This window comes from Cottoperca gobio, chromosome 11, assembly GCF_900634415.1.
Source record: "Cottoperca gobio chromosome 11, fCotGob3.1, whole genome shotgun sequence".
Classification (NCBI taxonomy): Eukaryota; Metazoa; Chordata; class Actinopteri; order Perciformes; family Bovichtidae; genus Cottoperca; species Cottoperca gobio.
The window spans coordinates 892,054-908,307 of record NC_041365.1 but is presented as its reverse complement, the minus strand read 5'-3'; the positions used below and the strand labels follow the sequence as shown (position 1 = coordinate 908,307).

The window sequence follows — 16,254 nt, the reverse complement described above, 5'->3', positions numbered from 1 at the left end:
TGGTTTGATGATGCCTTCAGGTGCTCCTTGTAAATACCAAGTCTTGGTTTGAAATATACAGACAAGTTGCTTTTAAGACAGAAAAAACAACAAAATAAGTTGTTTTATATATACAGGTTTACTTTAGTGTGTGTGACAGTGTCATAATGGGCTGATATAAATGTTAGGCCAATATATTGTTAGAAAGATAATTCAATACAAGGCCTATTCACAAAATTGAAATGCCACCTGAAGCTTGAAAAGAAAAATAGTAACATTAATATCAGAAAATGTTTTTTTTATTGAGTTAGTTATGGAGCTTTCAAGACCATTTATCCAAATGTCACATCTCAACAATTGCTCCATTGATGTGTAATGAAATAAAAGCTTTCTGAAATAATACTCATACAGTATGAAGATACCAAGCCAGAAGTTTTCTAGTCTGACTACTTGACTTAATACACTGATACAAAATAAAAACACACACAAATGTATAGAAAATAAAAATGTAAACACACACAAATAGGAAATAGCATAATGAAAATTAATTTGTCCTTGTATATCCACGTGAACTTTAACGATCTCCAATGTCCCATTGAACTTAAACGCAGCATGCGCCTGCCTCTCTGGTGGGCTCGTTCACGTGCACAACCCTGGTAAATAGCGGTATTTCTGACAGCACTGGAAGGCACCACAAGTCCATCCTCCCCATCAGCAGTCTGGTCAACAACATTTCTCCTGGAAGACTCACCAGCAAACTTCACCGACTCTTTGCATTTCAAAACACCGACATGGATGCCCTAAAGTCGGCCGGGAGAGCGATTATCCGGAGCCCAAGTATGGCGAAACAGTCCTGGACTGCCGGCAGACACCGAAGTAAGTGTTGACTTCTACAGGAAAACGTAGAAATGAGGTTTAAGATACATTTTCCACTCTGCCGAAGTTGACTTTTGCTTCCCCGCGGTGTCCCTTGTTCTTTAAACACCACAATGACGGATATTTAACGTTATATTTGTGAGATAACTTTAGGAAAGTTTTAACGTTTTGTTCCAAAAGCGGTCAAATAATTGTTACAATGTTGCCAGTGTGTCGCAGCAACATTACAAAGATGAAGTTTGACATCTTTGTTAACTTTAGTTTGACAAAAGAGATTAAAGTGCTCTACAAAAAAAAAATGCTACTTTAAGAATCTATTTGTTTTCCATGTATTTGCTTCTGTTTAGAGAGGAAACTATTTATTTCTGTGGAGATTTAGAAAGTGTTTGTTTGCAATGCGGTTCATCCTGTTTCAGGAATTTCCCGGAAATAAATGTTATTTTGGAAACCAGGCAAAAATAAACTAGAAGACAGCCCCAACAAAAACATGACACCATAAATATAATGATTTCTATTGGAAATATTCGAAGAAAAGAGCCTTGTATTGGATTGGATTTGTGGATAATCCCAATTTCACCCTCCTTTTTTCCCATCCACACTCCCAGAGGAAGTGCAGAGGTCAGGGTCATTACTAGAGCTTGCAGTGATTTTTTGTGTCTTGCTCAAGAGCCCTTCAGCAGGTCAGCAGCTCGCTCACACTGCAACATAACATGAAACTCTTTTAAGACACCCGGGTGCCCATTGTAGGACTCAAGGGCCACTTTGTAAACTAAATCTCGCTTGATCCTGGCTGTAAAGTTCTGGGGTGAGGGGGGGGGGTTAAGGCCGCCTGAAAGCTCCCATGCCTGTAACCCAGAGGACAAGCCAGGAATGCTGCGAGTCAGTCAGTGCAAGGCTCCCGTTCAAGCTAGTCTGTTTTTAAATTCCGCCCGAGAGCCGGTTATAAAGCATGTATGATCGTTAGAAAACACAGGGTGGGTTACATAAATATCTCCCGTTACTATATGTAACCTTAGCTCACCTGGAAAAGTTGCAATGCCTCAGGAATTTGAGATACACTCTTGCAGAAATATGTCTCGGCAGCACATTTCTGTATTAATAGATGAGGGTCAGATGTTATTGTAGATATGTGTACACTGGTTACATGGCCATCCTAACACAAGTTATTAGATTGTATAACATGTTCTGTTTAAAGGCTCCACAGTAAACAGAAAGTACAGTTCTGACAACCTGTGTGGAGAGCTTTGCATCACTTTCATTATGAAGCAAGAACAGAATCCTATAATAACCTAAGCGTTTAAATTAGGGCTGTGACTTTTCAATATGGATTTACTCTGCTGATTATTTTCACGATCAGAAAATAATGAAAAATGTCCATTTGTCAGTCCAAAACCTAAACATATTCAGTGAATATGATATAAACATCCATATTTAAGAGGCTGGAAATCGCATTTTCTCACATTTTTGCATAAAAACTTTGTTACAAATTAGCATAGATTTATCTAAATAGTTGCCGATTTCTATTTTTCTGTCGATCGACTAATTGATTAGTCGACTAATCGTTGCAGCTCTAATTTAAATGTTAAACTTGAAACTCTTATATATTGTAAAGGTTTTCAACCAGCCTGTTTTTGAAAGCAGTAAAGAGTCTCTGACAATGAGCGACTCGGGTGTTTACATGAGGCATTTTCTCTTTAATTGGGCTCTTACTCCGATCATTAGTGGAATTAAAAGCTCCCTGTAAATGCAGCTAGTGACCCACTTGTTATAGAAGTAGTGTATTGTAGTGTAGATTACCAGGTCTTCTCTAGACTGCAGGGCACACATTCCTCACCAGCGCTGACCCGTGTGCCAGACGTCCCACTCGAAGTCGGGATCAGAAAAACCAGCACCTGAGCACCAGCGTTTCACACACAGATTGCCATTAATGGGGCTCTATAAGGCTTCAACTTAACATATCTGAATACTGTGTGAGTTTGCATTGAGGAGAAACCTATTCAACCGTATGGGGACTGCCCCATTTTTAAATGGCAAAGGTCTCCCCGCTCCTCATCCACTCCTCTGCTCTTATTGCCCCGCTTTGGTCGCCCTAGACGACCCACACCGGCACACTGCCAGTTTGGAGGACCAGCCAGAGGGTGCTTGTCTGCAGCAAAGAGCCTTTTCTCCAGGGACCCTCTCAAATGGAAGCATGTGATTAACACAGTCATGGTCAGTTTCTTGGTTTTATGAAGTAGTTATTTCACCAAAACTTGGCACTTGCCCTCCAGTTAGCTGTTCTACTTCTATGAGGAGTCTGCTTATGGATGAGGCTTGTCCCCCCCTCGTGTTCACACTGCTACTCTGCTGTCGGTCAGACACTCTGCTGGCGAGATGATCTTTTTACCGGCTGTGAGAATCAGTTTGAACTTTGCTTGCATCATGTCTACCCAGAATCCAAATCTCTTGTGGAAATAAGAAGCATATGGTTCAATGTATTCCCCGGTCGCAGATGCAGCCGGTCCAGTCAGACTCCGAGACAGCAAGAATGGCTTCCAGGTTGGTTTACACCAATGTGTAACCTCTGGGTCTGAAAGTGAAGCCAATGTGCAAGTGCCTTAAACCTGCATTCTTTCCAATGGCCAGCAGGGGGCGACCACACTAGTTGCAAACAGAAGTCTGATTGTATAGAAGTCTATGAGAAAATTACCCGACTTCTCACTTTAGTTATTACCTCCCAGTAAACATTTTCTTAACGAGTTTAAGGTCTCAATCGCTAGCTTCAAGTCTTCAATGCAGCATCAGATCAATTTAGTAAATGATGTTCCCATTTAGAGTAAAATAGAAGATAAAGCAGGGTCTGCTTTTTTAAGGCGTAGCTACCTTGTGTTTGAGAAGTCGCTGCTTCGTTGTTGTCCGGTTTGTGCGTGGTCGGTGTCTTCGTCTTACACATTTGACCCGGTCACAGTGCGATTTCAGTTCACGTTAATTGTAATATTTTGGTCGCCTAAAAATGTCTCTTTCAGTATTTGGTCGTACTTTGCTCCGCCCTCTCGTGTCACCAACATCCCAAACTGGAGGCTTCAAAACGGTATAGGTAACGTCACGGAGACTGCGTCCACGTCTCAGCGTACGGGCTCTCACAATTAAATTACACAGCGCAGCGGCCATAGTATGAGAGGAACTGTAAACCGTTTAGAGCTGTGGTTTTATTTGGTTGGTGGAAGTGAAAAGGCAGAAGATCTTTTATTTTATTGTTTGTCAAAATCCAAAACAAGCGAAGAGTTGAACATGAGTTGGGATGAACGAGTCGTCAACTTTGGTTTCATTAGTTTGAATAGAAAAACACAAAATGCATCACTTCTCTCTAAAGGCAACGACAAATGCTGTTGAACTAAGTAACGTCTATGAAATAGTGAAACTATCTGAATTGACAGATTTCTCCCTGAGGACCTGCTCATACGTCGAGTGTCTTGGTGAGACGTCTCTGTTCAACAAGTTTGTGTTCTTTGAATTCTGCTTTTGTTTATTTGGCCCATTACAGCCTGATAAGTAAACTTGAGGCTAAATGCCTCCGACATGTTTGTTTACTTTTGCTGCAGCTGCAGAGACTTCCAGACCAACACATTATCACTTTATATTGTTCTGCATCAGCAGAATCTCTCGTATCAACTCCTTGAAACCTGATTTTGGGATCTGTGTGGTTGTGTAGATCAGTTGAGCTGAAAGAAAAGCTAAATGGGTACAGAAGTTGTTGTTTTCTTTGTTTTGTTTTAAAGGTTATTTGGCTGCGAGTCCTGGAGGGGCCTAAGTTTTTAGGGCCACAGTTGGCGGTTTCCACAGTGACTCAGTGTTTGGTGCAGACGCACAAATCAGCCAGGATTTGAATTGCCTGTCAGTTGGACACTAACATGAAATGTACACTCGTCCAATGTGCTACGTCCGTACTACGAACGACGAGGCAACAAGTCATTTTTAATGGAAGAAGGTGACACGAAGCTCCAAACTGACGCCCGAAACATGTCGCTGCGTGACAGGTGTGACGTGCCGCAAATCAAAATTGAGCTGGCCTGAACTATTCTTAGCGCTCCAATGAAGCGGTGAGATGTCAACCATTTTTGTTTTACCATTTCCAGTCTCTTTTCTTTCTCCTCACATTTCCTATTCAGTTCCTTGGAAGAATGGAAGAAACATAGATTTACCGTTAGCCAGTTCCAAAAGCTATTAAATGCACTTTAATGTAGCTGCTCACGCTTTGTCGCTAATCATGCAAACATAGCATTAGTGTTGTATTTGATACACGACTAAGGAGCTGAGAACTAGGGTGTTGTTTTATCCTTCTTTCCCCATCTCATCCAAGACAAGACAACTCTTGTGTCTGGTGCATAACCTCCGAACACTAACGGATGGTGATGGTGAGGTCGTCTGGTATTTACAGCAGTCGTGCACATAGCTGTTAGCTTACAGGTGTAAGTCGTTCTCTACTCTGTTAGTTCTGACCCGAGCGGTTTGTCCAGAATAGTTTGAGAGGATTGTACTGAGCAGTTCTGTAAAACCTCAGTCGGCTTTAAAGAGCTGTTAAAATAATGCATTTATATTCATTGTGTTTGGGGTCAAATGGAAGGTTTTGTTGTTCATGATGTCTGGTGCTGTTGTCATTGAACACGTTTTGTTTTGGACGGCGGTCCAACCTGAAAACTTAATATCTCCCGACATTGTCTTTAGAGTCAAAAGGTCGTTGTGACCTTTCCAAAAAGAAAACCACCACACCTTGTCACAAACAATCCCATGCCCCCCCCCCCCCCCCCCCCCCCCCACTCCCATCAATCTTAGCATGAGGTCTGGTATTGTGAAGTGTTTCATTTTTGGAGAAAAACCTTTTCTCACTCACTCCAGCCTTTTTTTATTTATTTTGTATTTCTCCCTGAAAGCTTTCACAGAAAACGGCACAGAAGAAAATGTTTTTGGGATTTTGAATTATTGCAGAAATAAGCTCTGTGGCAAACAAATGTTTATGATGTTTGCACGTTTCGTGCAGCAACATAATCTTCACAAATGAACAGCATTGTTCATGCTTTGTGAAGCGTAAATGCAATCTGCAGAATTACGCTATAAACAAACTTCTCCAGGGTCGCATGACTTCACGTCTCCACCGCTGAGCTAAAGGCAGACTAGCGTTCGCCATGATGACTTTTAAAGTCCCTGATATCCACTTAGTAGCTCCCGCCTTTTGTTAAAATGCGTAAAAAGCTTCACGAGTGGAGTATTTACTGACCGACCTTATTTCAGGCATCTAAACCCATCGACTTCGAGACGAGGGAGCCGGAATATGCTAACTCAATCCCGTGTTTAGGACTCATTCCCGCAGCTCTCGCCATCACAAGGTTCACATTTGTGGTTTTAAGTGAAATTTCTTAACAGCTATTGGATTGTCATGAAATTTGGCAAAGTGCTCGCATGGCTGTAGACTCTTAGTCATGTTCAGAAGTACGCCTCCCTCAGGGCTTTCACAGTACAGAAGGACATTTTGTATGTTCATGAATACGAATCGGTGGCATCCTAAGAATTAGAAAATATATTTTCAATGTAGGGTTTTCACATAAATGTTTCATTTTGTTAGAAATGTTGAGCGTTTTAAGAAGGAAAATGATTTATGCGCCTTTTTTGTAGAAGAGTCGTCTTTCAGCTGCAGTCCGCCTTCATTTATAGAGTGTGTGTGAACATGTGTCTGCACGAGTATGTGGTATGCCCCACATCCCAGAGGAGGTAAATGCTAGGAGGATGGATTTCTAGGTAATGGGGATGTTTTTCTTGCCTCCCCCCCCCCCCCCCCCCCCCCCTTCTTTCTCTGAGGAAATCTCTGTAAACACAGCCACAGGGTCAGGGCCAGCCGGCACCATGTAAAAACTGATAAGAAATCACATGTAGATGGCAGCTGTTCCTTCAACTGTAGTTTAGTTTTGACACTCCTCATTCTTTTTAAGTCAACATGTCAGTGTGCTCACTCTTCTGTTCTTTGAACACAAAGGTTGAGAGTGTAATGAACTTTAAGAGGAACACCTCTGAGCTGGTTTGGATTGATCTGTTATGTTACTTTCAGAAAGGAAAACTTCACTTTCCTCTTATCACATGCACGTCAGAGTCCATGTACACTCGCTCCTAACTCTTTTTATATTATCAAGCCCCATAAGTTGTTTAGGAGCAGGAATATTGACTTTACATCGACAGTGCCTCTGACCTAGATACCCTGTTTTGCCTTCCACTTCGGGGAAAGAGCAGATGAAATGTCTTAACTTTTTAGTTCAACACGAGCTGTTTACATTTCCTCTGATTTGTGTTTTTCTCAAGCTCTTTGAAAGTTATTTATTTTGGAACATGAAGTGGAACGGGAAGGCAGGCGAGTCATAGCTGTGAAACTGTAACAAATATTTGATGTTTTTTCATTTGATACATTTGCTACGACACGAACGGGATTATCAAACCCGTTTCCCGTCGATGCATTTACCGAACAACCCGTTTCTCTGCAGAGCTTCCAGAGAACTGGACTGACACACGGGAGGCCATCGTGGAGGGCATGACCTTTAACCTCCGTCACCTCGGCATGACGCTAGTGGACCAGCCCAAGGGAGAAGACCTGTCGGCCTCGGCAGTAAAGAGGATCGTGGCCACGGTGAGAGCTGGAGCAACGACGCAACGTCATCCAGTCAACAGGATCACTCTTTAAGCACTACACATGCTTTGATGTCTTTATTGTTGGAACACTGAGTCTCTACAACATCAACACTTTTCTGCAACAGCTTGTAATAATCACATTTTAAAAGCTTTTCCTTTGTATCACAGTGGAATGATGGACTTAATGGTGACGATAAAGGAGCAGAAATGTATATCAGTGCGATAACTCTTCTGCCGGATGCCATGTTTTGCAATGGTAGTATATGGATTTCCATGAATCCACAGATGGATAAAGATGCACAGGAATTTTCTAGGAATTGTTTAGATGTTTTATAACCTTTTTTGCTGTTTTTCATTCTCTTTAAAGTCTATTTGCACTGATATGCTTTAATCTTAATCTCTTTTTAACGCTATTCTTCGTGTGCAATCACGTAACAAAACTGACGTATGCGTGCGACGCCATGTTGGATGATGTACAAATCAAAAATGGCGTCTAAAGCGAACAACTACAGCAATACAACTCCGACTTCTTCAAAGTATGTTGACTCTCTGGAGTCCTCTGCAAAGGCAAGATTCAGAGGAAAAGTCCAAATGTGCGGCCGTGACCCGTACACGCTGAAGCAGTCGGATTATATTGAGGATTTAGATTCATTACCGCCGATTGAATATCCTGATATTGTGAACTACCTTGTGCTACAAACGTCGTGGGCAACCAACGCACAAATGAAGGCATACAAGAGCTTAGATGCTTATAATGTCTTTGTTTCTGGCTGGGTTGGTAGTCTTCTTACCAAACCACTGAAATATGACAGGGTGCTCGTCCATGCCCGTGTAAAGAGCTCGCAAAGAGCTCGAGATACACCGCTCAAGCCGTGGTTTGTGAGTGAGAAGAGCGGCGATGTTAGCCTCTCTAACATAGCTTTAGCATGAGCTCTTACCAGATATAAAGTGGACGCCACACACACGGGTGAATTGTGCTTTTTCTTCTGTTAAATCCTCACGAGTTATGTTGCTAAACCAGCGTACGGCGTTCGGTAGACAGTAATTCATCCCTCTTTTGTGGATCGTTGTTGATGATTTTAGGAAATCTAAAGAACTGTTTCTCTGGGTCACGAGTAGCGTTATGACCACAATTATACACTGCGCACAAGATTGGCATTTTCTTTCAATCTTGGACGTTTAAATACAGAGAAAATTATGAAGCGTTGCAGCAACTCACACGTGAACGGGCGCCGTCTTGGTTGTATATACCAACCAACATGGCTGACTTCTGGGTTGGGAAATAAGAGTGACGTCACATGCACACGATCAATTGGATAGAAAACTTATTTTGGCACCATAGAGAGCCGAGGTGAGTGTTTAATGTCTATGGTTTCAGGGTGAACTACTCCTTTAAAATCATCCACACAGATCGGATGTTTTAATTACCTTGGAATTGTATTATGCCAGTAACATCTCTTAGATCCCCAATCCACTCGGGAGTACTTTTTTGTAAATCAAACTTGTATCTATAGCCACTGGATGTACTGAACTTGTCCTTTTTAATAACTGTTTCTGCAACAGGCTAAAGCCGGTGGGAAGAAGCCTCAGAAGGTCGCGCTCAAAGTTTCCCCTCAGGGAATCATCCTGTACGACAGCTCCACCAATAAGCTGCTGGAAAATGTCTCCATATACAGGTGTGTTAAGAACACAGGCTTCTCTTAACACATGTCTGAATGAGTTGTTCAAGTTCACATAAGAGCTAATCATGTAGTTGATGTGGCACGTGGCTCTCTCTGTGAACTCTCCTCGACTGCTTGGTTTGCTGTCCCTCTAACTTCACCTCTGGCCTGCAGAATATCCTACTGCACGGTGGACAAACTGCATGATAAAGTGTTCGCTTATATCGCTCAAAACACCCTCAATGGGACCCTGGAGTGCCACGCCTATCTCTGCTCCAAGAGGAAAGTGGTGAGTTGTTTGACTCCAAATCAGTTTTTTATGTTTTAATGTTTGATGAGGGATTTTTAACGTTGTCTGCATCTGCAACTTTTTTCTTGTAGTTTGAGGGGGTGTAAACTTCTCTTCGTGCTTGGGTGGGTTATCTAATCTAGCTTTAATGTCCTTACCTGAGTTTGTGACCTCTTGGTCCATTAACTAAAGCCTACAACACCCAGCATGTCCCAAGTGCTTTCTTTTTGTTTATCCAATTAGCTTTCTGGTCCACGGTGAGTGGAGTAAACATCGTTTATCCTGCGTCTGTGCTTTTCTTCGTTGCCTCTCTGACACCGTAGCTCTCCTTTCTCATCGTCCATGCTTAAGAGGAAACCCGAGAAGTCTGGCTCCCCGAACCGTCTGTCATCTTCCTGCGCGCCTGTGTGTTGTAAAACAGAAGGGCACTCTTCCTCTCATCTTACGTGCTTCCACACTCGTCCCTTTCTCTCCCAGAATAACATGATAATACCTCCTTATTGCTTTATCCTGGTTATGGAGACAGTTGTGGCGACCTCTGTGTCCTCTGCTATAGCAGCTCTTCAGTGCTTGCACTTACAACTGTGGTACGACTATTGACCTTTCTTTCATTTTGATGTATATTAAATACATCTGTCGAAGTATTAGTGAGCATCTCTCGTCCTAAAGAGACAGTTTGGATGTTTTTGAAGTGGGGTCGTATGAGGCACTTATTCATAATCAGTGTATTACCAACAGTAGACGGTGTTCATCTTTTGCTAAAGTGCATCATTCTTCTCATTCAGTGTCTTTCTCAGCCGTGGTCTGTAACAAAGTGTGTTTTTTCTCCTGTTCTCCAGGCTCAGGCCGTGGCTCTGACAGTGGCCCAGGCCTTCACAGTAGCTTTTGAACTCTGGCAAGTTGCCAAAGAAGGTAGGCGCCACACTCGCCACTGTTCAAGTTCTGGAAATGACACACACACACACACACACAACACACACAGACACAGACACAAGCACTGTTTACAGAGGAGCAGTTTTATCAGCGCCTGAGACGGCTTGTGTTTGTACTGATTCAGCCTCGGTCCTCCCGAGGGCGTTGATATCTGCTGCAAGGTTGCAATTAACACGTTTTGGCCTGCTCGTGTATTATCTCTGTGCATCTCTTCTCTATTCTAGAGAAAGGGAAACGAGCGAAGTCTGGTTCAGCTGGAGAGGCCAGCAGTAGTTCCCATTCAGAGAGATCGAACAGCTTGGGGAGCCTGAAGGGGACAGGTACAGAAAGAAGAACTTAGATCCACATCGATGGTTTCTTTTTTAATTTCTTCCATTCTTGAGTTGCTGAGCGACACAAATATAGTTTTTATCATTTGAAACTGAGCCTAAGAAGTTCAGTATAATGCGTCCTGAAATTCATCATGTAGATAGAAATTTTATTCATTTTTCTAATTATTATTTATTTTTAATTTTGATTCGACAAGATTTAAAAGAACTGAGAGCTCACTTTATATATTGAACCCCTACACACAACCATCAAAAATACACAAATACAGACCCGAAGCTAATCTCTACCTGTAGCTGTACCTGTACCTGTAGCTGTACCTGTAGCTGTACCTGTAGCTGTACCTGTAGCTGTACCTGTAGCTGTAGCTGTACCTGTAGCTGTACCTGTAGCTGTAGCTGTAGCTGTAGCTGTAACTGTAGCTGTACCTGTAGCTGTACCTGTAGCTGTACCTGTAGATGTACCTGTAGCTGTAGCTGTAGCTGTAGCTGTACCTGTACCTGTAGCTAGTGATTTGAAACCAGACACCCGTGTGGACGCATTAGTGTCCCCCCTTTGTGATGCTTTTCTATAAATATAATCAACAGGGATTTGGACTATTGTTATAAGTTATTAATGTAGAAAACACACATTTAATTGGCGCTCCTCAAAGAGTGATTTTACCTTGTTGATCATCGTAAGATGCACTTCATTCCCATGTTTGTAAAAACCTGCATATATGCACTAACTTTGGTTGAAGAAAAGCTATTAGGTAACCTGTGTTTACTTAATGTAAAATGCATGTGAACAGAGACGTTGTGTTCTTCTACTATTACAACTAATGGGTGGTCCTTCCCTCACCTAGATGTTGCCACAGACAACCTATTGGACTTCGAGGACAGTGTGATCGTGGTGGTGGAGACCAACGGGAATGTAGAGGAGGATCAGCTGGATAACCACAGGCCCTCTGAGACCAACAACAACCCGGCCTGGGTAAGTGAGGCATCTCTCCTAAATGTACTTATAACTTGCCTTGAGATACATTTGTACTGTGTGTATTTATATGGAAAACATCCTTACCACACATGTTTATAGAACATTCACCGGGTGACTATGAAGCCAAGACTCGTCTTTGTATTTTGCAGGAAATAGAAGATGGTTTGGATGAAGCCTTCTCCAGGTGAGATGTGTGTCTTTAGTAGTTTTATCGTTAAGTGAAATTAATTCTAGCTGATTCTCTCTGATGCCACATCCTGAAACCCTTTACTGTAGGTCCCTCTCATACTCCTTGGCTTTACCGCCACCTACTGCTTACTTCTGTGTACTGCAGAAGACAAATCCTCCTGATTTTTATATGAGAAATAATTTCATAGCTCAACTTTTAAACTGTCCTCAATCTATTGTGTGTTTGTGTCTCCAGCTGTGCTCTGGATAGCTATGGTTCATGTCCAGGTAAAGTTGAGTACCACTGTCAGCTGTTACAAGCCTTACTTAGTGTCGTAGTCCTACTAACCTAACTGTAACCCATTCCATTGAATCACCACCAAACCCAATACCATCGTGATGTCACCGATAGCTTCCTGTGTCATCGTCCGTTCCCATCTCACACCACCAAGATTTCTCCTAAAACCCTTTTTGTAGTCTGTTTGTGTTCCAATGAATGGACTGAAGCAGTGGGAGGAATGTGACTCCACTACACACGTTCCCTCTGCCTGGGGTTCTGGTGTGAAAGTGGAGCAGCGGGGTCACGTGAGCCCAGCGTGACAGATCAAACAATTTATCCCGTGGTTCGAGGAAACTGAATGTCTCGAAGTAATCTCCACACAGACTTAGCATATATTATTATTATCCCGGAGAGGAAAGACAAACCGAGGGATCTTAATTAGGAGAGTTTGAGGCTTTTTTTTAGTGTGGAGGAAGCGTTAAAATCACTACTTGGCACAAACTTAAAAGGGAGGAACAGCTATTCTGGCAAAGTGACATCAGGCCTGAAGAGAAAGAGGAGTAAGAGAAGAAGCTGTTATCTCGAAAGCTTATTTACCAACTTGTTAGACTTTTATTTTGTTTTATTTTATTACGACACATATTTGTTTAGTATTTAGCAGAGGTGGAGCGCAAGTCATTGTTTTATAAATCACAAATAAGTCAAGTCCTAAACTTTGAGTTTCGAGTCCTAAACGAGCCATAATGTGTCTCAAAGTATATTCTCTGTTTACGTTACATTGCAGTTCATTTAGCTGACGCTTTTGTCCACAGTGACTTACAATAAGTGCAAACAATCATGAGGATACAGAAATCCTGCAGAACAAAGTGCAACATACAAAGAACAGTTTCTTCTTTTGTATCATGTTCCCACTGGCGCTCACTAACACATTAGTTCTTCATGGTTCTCTCGTGAAACATGATAAACTTCAATCTAAGTTTTCTATAAACTGGAACATTATTTATCTATTAATTCATTAATCTTTTCCTCCTCAGACTGGCAGTGTCGCGTACTAACCCCCAGGTCCTGGACGTTGGGGTGACGTCCCAAGACCTGCTCACTGAACCCGACTGGGACGCCACCAACGGAAACTCTCCCAGCGGTCTCAGCCCGTTCGGGGACGATAACTTCAGCTTCTGACCACCGCGACACAGCAGAGAGAAGACGACACACGACGGGAGGAGGGGTGTCTTTATGTCTTCCTATGAAGTAACGAGGCACCGCTGTGTGTTTAAGATGAGGCTCCAGCAGGTCCATAAGGGAATAAGTGTTTGGCCTCCTCTCCTTGTTGTTGAACTCTCCACATGGACATTTGCACACCAAAGCAATAATATCATTTTGAATGTTTCTGCATCTGTCCTGTAATACGCTGCAAACATCCTGACGAACTTCACCACGTCGTCTTATGTCAGCATTTCTTTTTCGGTTGCTTCTATTTGTATAGTTTTGGCATCATAATCTGTGTTTTGTATGAAATGTGTTTAGTTATAATTTATAGATTTATAATTATTTTTTTATGGATGAAGAGTAGGATTTAAATCAGACTGATGTACAGGCATTAATAAGAGCAGGACAATCAGCCACGCTACGTCTTTAAGTTTCAGTGGATGTAGTTGACGTGAGGATTTGGCCTTCCACACTTTAGATGTAAACTGAAGATTGTTTTATGGCTAAAATTTGAATACAGAGCTGGTTGTTGTATTCATGAACGATTTCAGCGGCTCGTTCTAGACGGCGTGTTACAGGCGGTACTTTTTCATTGCAGTGTAACAGCGTTGTGTTTTATCAGATTCCCTAGTGGTCATTTCATGTACATTATAATCTACCAGCATTATACAGAATTAAAATATATTCATGAATAATAAATTGACTCTTTTGGTATAAGTGTTATTTATTAACAATGCAGTGACTACATTCACACATCAGCTGAAGAATGGGGAACATAGTGTTGGTATTAAGGTTCAAAGTTCATTATAAGATTTACCACAAGGTTGATTTTAGTAGTTATTGTGGAGCTTTTGATTATTACCAATGTCAAAAATCTACTTTTAACCACAGCTTTTAAAATGTGTGTGTGTATTGCTCCTATGTAGGAGATGTGTTGGTGTTTCTGGTGTCTGAGTGGGCTTGTGTCAACTACACGTTTGTTTATTTGGTCCTTTCCATATGAAATGACAAACTATGTGCATACTGACTAATGACAACTTCGTCCTTAAAACATGAGGGTGCAGTTTGTCTTTACCAGCAGCAGGGGGCAGCCCTGTACTGTACGATCACTCTGGAGCAGTATGTGATGCTGGTCACATCTTCATCTCTGGACTAAGACAGTCATTTGTTCTCTGCATTGCGAGATAATAATGTTGCTTTATGTCTAATGAGCACGTCCATTTCCTGCTGCTACATTCTAAGTGACAGTATAGGTCCATAAAGATGTCATAAAGAGGAAAAACCACTGCTTTGTTGTGAGAGCCTGTCTGACTTCCACATCATAGCTGCCCAACACACACATATACACACACACACACATATACACGCATGTTCCCAGCAATGTTCAGTATTCGACCCATGTGTGTTTGAACAGGACTCTGGAGAGCTGAAAGTCACGCAGTTCCCCCACTTTCTCTCGAATAGGCTCTGACTCAGTGAAGCTGAGCTTTTTTAAACTTACTTACCCACCTGCATTATTTAACAGACTTTCTTCAAAGGAAGCTCTAACTTTCTGTCTCACTCTTTGTAAGTATGATGAAAGTATGCATACTGAGATACAGCCAGTCAAAAGTCTCCTCTCAGGCAGATAGGGGACAGACGGACTTTCTGAAGGCGCACACACGTACTAAAATGGCAATAAGAGCTAAAGTCTCAAAGGCAGTTTTTTGGCCTCAAGGTCAAGTGATTAAAGATGCATAAAAGCAACAAAGTATGAGGTATATTTACTGTAAACTCAATCTTTGACAGTCCCAAATGGGTCATTTCTTTTAAAGAAAGCACTAAAATGCAGGCTCTTTTCCCCAAATGTTTTTGTCTGACCTGTTATAATATATAAAGAATATATAGATATAGAAATAATATAGAAATATAGCCTACAGAAGGGAAATAAAACGTGTATGATTATTACGTATGAATTAATAGTTTGATAATGTGGGCAATAAGCATATTCGCTATCTCGCAGACTGCAACATTGAGACCACTCTTATATCTGTCCTTTTAAATGTGAAGCTTGAGTCAGTTAGCTTAGCTTAGCACAAAGACTGGAAAAAGTGGGAAACCGTTAGCTTAGCTTAGCACAAAGACGGGAACAAGTGAGAAACAGTTAACTTTGCTCTGTCCAAAGGACACAAAGCAGAAGACTGTTTATTTCTTTAAAAAATTAAAAGTTTGTTCAAGCAAAGCAAGTTTAGCTGTAACCTAAGCTAGCTAGCAACATAGGCTACTTGTCTGTGTGTTTGTGTTCAGCTCAGCCTCCGATGTTGTGCTGACAGGTAAGTTTAGTTTAGTCTATTAGTTTAAAAAAATGAGGGGCTACATGTTAATTAATCCACTTCAGAGGTTTAAGCTTCTTAGTAGGTGTTCTTTTTCACTTTGGACAGACTCAGGCTAGCTATCCAGTCTACGCTTGCTAGGCTAACTGTCTCCTGGCTCCAGCTTCTTATTTATCGTATAAGCACGACCCTCTGATATAAGCATATTTCCCAAAATGTAATATTCTCAACATCAAACTATTCATAAAGGCTGTTTAACATTTGATTGTCTGGTAAGTTACAGTTGACTAATATATGTATATTTGCCACCGTAGGAACAATGGTTACATGACCTTCAAGGCAGTGCACATACTGTACGCACGTCACACGACACACACGACACACGACACATCTGCCTTTATAGGATGGCATGCTCCACTTTACCTTGACCTTTTTCCTTTATCTAACATACATTAAGGCAAGCGTAAAGGTCAAATAGGTTGTCAGAGCCAACAACACACACTCATACATGAAGAAAACCCTGTTCGCCATGAGCATGAAGTCTACAGAGAGAGACGTTGCTGTGGATGAAAGTTTCTAGCTCTCACTCGACAGCTA

General features: G+C 41.7%; 1 protein-coding gene across 3 annotated transcripts; it reads left to right on the top strand.

Moving 5' to 3' along the window:
• Positions 1-634: 634 nt before the first annotated feature.
• On the top strand, positions 635-14,577 carry ldlrap1a (low density lipoprotein receptor adaptor protein 1a). 3 transcript variants are annotated; one of them, XM_029443880.1, is made up of 10 exons: positions 635-855; positions 7,362-7,504; positions 9,070-9,182; positions 9,342-9,456; positions 10,296-10,368; positions 10,614-10,709; positions 11,561-11,688; positions 11,841-11,875; positions 12,116-12,147; positions 13,174-14,576. In XM_029443880.1, the coding sequence occupies exons 1-10, from the start codon at positions 771-773 to the stop codon at positions 13,218-13,220; spliced, it is 867 nt and encodes a 288-aa protein (XP_029299740.1). In that variant the 5' UTR covers positions 635-770; the 3' UTR covers positions 13,221-14,576. The 3 variants fall into 3 exon arrangements, with proteins under 3 accessions (XP_029299740.1, XP_029299741.1, XP_029299739.1); XM_029443879.1 differs by lacking the exon at positions 12,116-12,147 and having other exon boundaries at positions 638-855; positions 13,174-14,569; XM_029443881.1 differs by lacking the exons at positions 11,841-11,875; positions 12,116-12,147 and having other exon boundaries at positions 636-855; positions 13,174-14,577.
• Positions 14,578-16,254: the final 1,677 nt, after the last annotated feature.